This window comes from Galeopterus variegatus, unplaced genomic scaffold, assembly GCF_000696425.1.
Source record: "Galeopterus variegatus unplaced genomic scaffold, G_variegatus-3.0.2 Scaffold645, whole genome shotgun sequence".
Classification (NCBI taxonomy): Eukaryota; Metazoa; Chordata; class Mammalia; order Dermoptera; family Cynocephalidae; genus Galeopterus; species Galeopterus variegatus.
Genome location: NW_007726756.1, coordinates 65,301 through 72,236, shown reverse-complemented (window position 1 = coordinate 72,236; position 6,936 = coordinate 65,301). Strand labels below are relative to the sequence as shown.

The window sequence follows — 6,936 nt, the reverse complement described above, 5'->3', positions numbered from 1 at the left end:
AAAAAAAAAAAATGTCTATAGATTAAAAAGTAATTCTCTTAGTCTACCTTTTTAATGGTCTTTTTACTGAAAGATGTACATTTTAAAGGAAATGTCACTAAGCAACAGGGTATTTAAAATTGTACAGAATTTACTCACTTTTTAAAGGAAGTCATGTTTACATGATAAAAACAATTTGTAGTGTAATATATGTATAACTTAAAAGATTCTAGAATAGACTCATTTCTAACAGATGGTCCTTATATAAGATTCAAGGAAAATTCATCTATGAAATAAGATTTCCACAATCCTTTAAGTCAAAGAAATTGAAAGAGGGACTTCGGGCAGGACACATTTGTGACCAAGTAATCATTTTATTTTGTCCAGAAATCTTTTAGGTAAACTTACTTCTTGCCTGCTCACTCCCTCTCCCAAGTTCCTATTGATAAATAACAAGGTAAATTTTAAATGTTAGGGGAAAAAAAACACCAACTCTTGGTATGTAATTTTGATTCCATTCCTATTATTCTCAGGTGTACATTAAGAGTAATAATTATCTTTTTTCAAATAAGGCCTGTTTGAAAAGAGAAGCAAAAAGAATTGGGTACCTTTATTTGCCTTGAAAAGAGCTGAGCTGTCTGCATTTTACAATCAGCATGCAGTCATGAGAATTCTTTTTCAGATGCTAAGTATGAAAGGTCATTGTACATATCAACAAGAGTGAGAAGAGAGGTTCAGCTTACCCAGCACCAAGACTCAAGTTAAATACCATAATCATGCCAGGCATTAGTTACCACTCAGTCTCTGTCTCCAGTCCGGAAACCAGTCTGCCAGAAGCCCAGATAGCTGGAAAAGCAGCCATGTTTTATCACACAAACTGATCCCAAGAGGCCAGCTTACAGGAAAATTATATGTATTACACATTAAGGAGGAAAAGTAATCCCGAATTTTACAAAGGTCTTTTTTAATTTTTTTAGATAACAAGAAACATATTTTGAAATTCAGTAATTAAAAATTATATGTATTACACATTAAGGAGGAAAAGTAATCCCGAATTTTACAAAGGTCTTTTTTTATTTTTTTAGATAACAAGAAACATATTTTGAAATTCAGTAATTAAAAAAAAACAATAAGAATTTAAAATGTTAACAGAGCACACAAGCCTATTCATTAACATCAACATAAATGAATTATTCTTTTTGTGTCTATGTAGACACAATATTTCCTGAGAAAAATTATGAGCGCCATTTTTAGTAGAATTGGCTAGTACGCATTTTAAAAACCCAATTGAAATGTTAAAGTTCATGGTTGCAATCTAAGAGGGAAAATTATTAACTCCTTCTTTGGAAAAAATAAAGTTTTAGAACTTTCATCTGAAGGGGAGTAATTAAAAAGACTGAAGAAACAATCCACATTTTAAAAAATATCCTTAAGTTCAATTCATTAACTAATTCGGTAATTTCTTCTGTAAACATGCTACTGTACATGTAAAATGTATGTAAGTTTTTATAGGACTCCTATAAATTTAGTAAGGACTAACAAATCTAATGAAGGCATAACTGTTGAAGAATAATGATGTAATGCCTGACAGCCTCTGAGTTGAAACTACCCACCCAGTTCCTTTGCCAATTAGAAATTGAACTTGAAATATACTTTAGGATGAAAGAGCTGCAAAGTTTACATGACTTCCAGAAAAATGAACATCATCTCCACCAATTATGACTATGTTTGAAATTATAAATTTAACATTCTCCACACTATGGTGTTTATATAAACTTATCACCTAGGAAATTTGTGTTATTCCATTATGAACAACTTATCTTTTCATATTAACATGTCACAATTAATTTTTCTTCCCCAAATAAATGCAGCTGGTAAAGACTTTTAAACTCATCCTAAGTGTAACTATAAATTCTGTCATTTGTGGAATGTACTTTGGTCCCAAGAAATCTCAATTATGTTAAGGAGGATATAAATATCTTGATGCGTATATACATATAAGTGTATGCTAAAAGGCTGCATAAATTTTACTTTTCAAACTTCACCATATACTTTTAATTTCTCGGTTTCGCCTGAATACCAAATGAAGTTTTTGTCAAGGCTAATGAGAATGATTTTTTTAAAATATAATGTTTCTCGGCAATTCAAAGCCTCTATACATATGTAAACCATCACCACTACTTATCTGTAATATTTCACTGACATAACTTCATATACTTTAGTTTCATGATAAAAAAGTGCTATACAACTTTAGATGCTATTACAAGCCCTCGGAAAATAAATTGAGGATGTACATAATATTGAATGATTATGTAATATTACTTTTAGTTGAAGCAAATTTTTTACTCTTATGGTTCAGTGCTAAATAGTTATTTATCACATTTTATAAAGTTTAACTTCTTTCCTATGCCACAGCAACCATTTGCTATCAGGACCTAATTAGGAGGTCAATTAGTGCATCGATATTGGAGATTTTCAACAGTCTATAGGTCATGAGTTTAATGCCACTAAAATTATTGTAAATTGGTTTCATATAGGCTTGATTAAACCTTTACATGGATGAGGTGGACAATTCTAAATGCCTTCTCAGCATCCATTCCCTCAACCTTTTTCTCCTGCCCAAATCTGTACTGGGTTCAAATACCCAACCATTCCTTCCATGTGACTTTGGGCAAGCTTGTATCACCCCATGCTGCAAGGATAGGTCCTGATAAATCCATATCAAACATATTAACACCGTCCCCCTTGCTATGAAGTGTTTCAAACATTCAAGCTTAGCCCAGCCAGTATATGAAATCTCTGTGACGGCTATTATTGGCCCGTGGTTACAGGAGAGGAGAGTTCCCTATCTGTGAACAAGCCTGTCGCCTTGGTGACTGCTAACAGCCATCTTACAACCACAAAGAACTCCAGGGTAGGGCAAAACTGAAATGCAAAGGAGCGTAGGGCCAAGAGAAATAGAATAACATAGTGAAAGCCTTGATCACATCCTACCTGAAGCCCACTAGCTCTGGGCTTTTTGCTATGAAATGTGATATATTCCTTTATTGTTTATGTCAATTTATATCAGATTTTGAAAGTTATGTGGCCAAGGACACCTGAAGCTATTTTTTTCTCTCTCTCTTTTTTTTTTACCAAAGGCAGTACTCCCAACAGTGACTCCTAATTTGAATTAAGCACATTATTAGAATTTACCATTAGTTACTCAAAATTACCCTCAAATCACAGCCCCAGAGTTGGCCTCCCTAACTGAAATCACTCTGGCGGAAAAAACTGAGATGCTTCTACTATTATTAGTTACATTTCAAAATATTACCATTCAAGTTACAGACGATCAAAGAAGAGCAAAACTATTATTCCATTAGAAAAATTTTCATTGAATAACAAAAAACTATACATTTTTACAATAAAATATAAGTCTTCAAAGTGAGGTTCTTGTTTCTCTTTTCTTTTCTTACCTCTTTCACACTGTGGACCAGTGAATCCATAAACACAAGCACAGCGGTTGGGTCCAATACAACGTCCACCGTTCTGACATCCATTTTCACAGACAGCTGCACACAAAAACAGCAAGAAGCTCTTTATAGAGGAAATCTCCAAATACGATATAGTAGTATGGTGATGCTGCCAGTAAAGGATCTTACATAAAATTACATCTCTAAAACACAAGTTACAGTTGGCATCATGCACATAAGTAAATAAATTTAAGCATATAATGAGACAAAAGCCTACACAATTTGTGTAAGCACATTGTTAAGCAAGCGTTTGATAACAGGTTGTTTTTATTTTTGATCAGAATCATAAGAATTGGATGGCTCTGATGCTTCCAGAGTTGCAATAAAACTACTCAAAATCCTCTATTTCCATAGGTAAGGAAGTGAATAAAATACGGGGAAATGAAAGAAAAAGGAGGCAGACTATAGGTAGCAGGGGAAGGGAGAAAGAGAGGAAAATGTGACATGGAAAAAATAAAGGTCGAGATGGCAATAATTATCCTGATTTGAGCATCACATATTGCACAAGAATATTGATGTTCAACTCTGTACCCCACAGATATGTACAATCAACTTTGTTACAACAAAAAAAATTAATTAAAAAAAAGATGAGATGGCAATAAAGGGAAAAAGCAATATTCAGACAAGAAAAGGGAGCCAGGAAAATAAAAAGGTAAAGTAGGAAAGGCAAGACCAACATGAAAAGTGGCAGAAAATACCATCAATAGCTATAAAATACCAAAAGGAGTAACCAATGTATAGTGACTACGTGCGGGTCATAGAATAAAAGAGAGGAAATGCATTGTGTCAACACAGTAAGTTCTTTCTTATAAATTAACCCACAGTCCATTTTTCTCAAGCCATGATGACAAACACACAGCACACACTCTCCTTCACTCCTTTCTACTTGTGTCCTGGGAGACCAGGGCTTGGAGCTCTGTAGGTCCAGACGCGACCTTGAGCCGCCCCCTGCTGTCCACTTCCCACTGCTCCTCCTGGCAGGGTCACTCAGCTCAGCAGTCAGGACCTGGGACAGGAGACGCTCCTACAAGATCACTGTCTAGAATCTTTGAACAACAAGCATTACCACTACCCATCCTGAGGACAGCTGAATTCAAAAATCATGTCTTCTCCAAAGAAAAAGTACTCAAGCTTCTCTGTCAGCCCACCCACCCTGTTGAACAGAAACACCCTGTCCTCACAGATAAAGAAGAGGAATATATTCTATGACTTGTGCCCCCCAAAATCCAGCTGAAGTTCACTAATTATTTTAAATTAAAGGGAAGTGAGGGGACAAAACACATTTATGTGCATTTCCTATCAAAAATGGGAAGGTGAGGACCGACCCATGGCGCACTTGGGCAGCGTGGGAGTGCAGCGATGCTCCCGCGGTGGGTTTGAATCCTATATAGGAATGGCCGGTGCGCTCACTGGCTGAGCGCGGTGCGGGCGACACGGTACCAAGGGTTGCGATCCCCTTACCGGTCACGAAAAAGACAAAAATAAATAAAAAAAATTTAAAAATAAATAAATAAATGAATAAAAATGGAAAGGTGAATAAGTATACTGATATCTAAAAATGCGATAATGCTGCTACTTCCTTGCCAAGAATATTGAACTGGATTACCTACCATCATCCAGAATGCATAAAGCAGCAACGCCAAAATGCACTTGGCAGCAAAGATATCTTCGTTGAAAGCATTTGTGTACATTTAGGCTTTGATCGACGGCATGATCCTGTGTGCTTTTGCACGAGTACATCTCCCTAAGAACCACACCTTTCTGCTGCTTCTGCCCCAAGCTGAATTCCACATAGCACTTTATCATTACATTGAAATATGGGGCAGGCAATAAATTAGATGAGTAAATATACAGGATAGGGAAATGGAATAAAGGCCATGAGGAGTGTCAGGAAGATGGGGGTGGACAGGAATGTGGAAGAAAACAAAAACCTATCAGAGAACTCTTTGTGTGTAATTCCGCAGAAACAATTGCCAGGATTTAAAGATTTCTGTTGTTAAAAGGACAGACTGCAAAAGGGTAACTCTAATCTAATGTGATTAATTAAAATGCGAGGAATTTTCTTTAAATGTTATCAAGCTGTATGAAATGTTATCTCATCACTATGCTGGCCTTCAAAAAAACACACATATGGGGAGAAGCAGTCTGGCACTGATGGTGACACTCAGCATCATCCTTGGATAAGTGGAAAAAGAGCTTCTCTCAGGATTTTCCAAAACAGCTTCCAAATCCTAGGTAGGAGAGCAGGGCTAGAGCTTCTCTCAGAAAGAGCTGGTCCATTACACGTTAAACCCGATCGAACCTGTCTAAGTTAGACAAATGATGCCTCCCTTCTCGCTACATTTTTTTGGAGGTTTGGAAAATACAGTTATTGTTCATAAAAAATATTTATGTTAACTGTAACATGGGTTTCATGTTATTTTGTGTGTGTGTGTGTTCCTCTCAACGCTTTTTTTATATTTTACACTTGGAACATAATTGATTATATATATTTATGGGGTACAGAGTTGACCGTCAGTATTTGTGTACAGTATGTGATCAAATCAGTATTATGAGCATGTTCATTACAAATCACAATCATTCTTTGTGTCTATTACTCAGTTTCTTCTTCCCCCTCCTCCCCCTCCTCTTCCCCGCCTCTAGTGACCATAGATCTATTAATAAATACTTTTCAAATCTCTCAGTTTTAATTTTGAATACTGCAAATATCAATAAGATAGAGCCCATACAAACAAAAGATCTTTGAGACCCTCAATAATTTTTTAAAATGTTAAGGGAACCTGTGAACAAGAGTTGAGCCCCATGAACACAACTATTTGCTTATTTTCCTCCCTCTCATGTGACAGTGGCCCTCCCAGGACAGTCAACAGTTTGCCTTTGAATGTTCATTGCCTACTGCAATGGTATTCGATATACCTACCGCAGGAATGCAGCAAAATCCTGCACCATGTCAAAATTTCACATCATGTTTTGACATTTTTTGAGGTAGAATAGTGCAGTGGACAGATCATGAGCTCTGCTGTCCCCAGCACCCCCAACTGCACCATCTCTGTGGTTCTCACCTTCCCTGCCCGTAAATAGAGTTAACAGTCCCTACCCCACAGGAGCTTAAGGATTAAATAAAATGATGCATAAAAAAAAAGTGCACAGAGATTGCACCTTGTTGGTTTCCTACATTCTTCATTCTCTTCCTCTTTTTACTACAGAACATTTGTATAAAAAATGAGACTTGTTCTATAGCATCCAAAGTTCACACTAAAAAGCAACAGCAAAAGAGGTGAAGCAGGAATACAGATAAAAGTAGAAGGAAAAACTGGGGCCGGCCTGGTGGTGCACTGGATAGTGCGCCGCTTGGGAAGCGTGGCGGCGCTCCCGCCCGAGGGTTCAGATCCCACATACAGACCGGTTCCTGCTCACTGGCTGAGCGAGGCGCGGGAGCAAC

The 6,936-nt window shown here is 36.8% G+C and overlaps 1 protein-coding gene across 1 annotated transcript in view; it reads right to left on the bottom strand.

Annotated features, from left to right (window-relative positions):
* Positions 1–6,936, bottom strand: part of FBN2 (fibrillin 2) — a gene marked incomplete at its 5' end in the record, with an annotated part of 260,278 nt that overhangs the window by 235,828 nt on the left and 17,514 nt on the right. Inside the window, one exon of the mRNA XM_008570929.1 lies at positions 3,438–3,533. Coding sequence (XP_008569151.1) covers positions 3,438–3,533 — 96 coding nt within the window. The remainder of the gene's footprint in view (positions 1–3,437; positions 3,534–6,936) is intronic.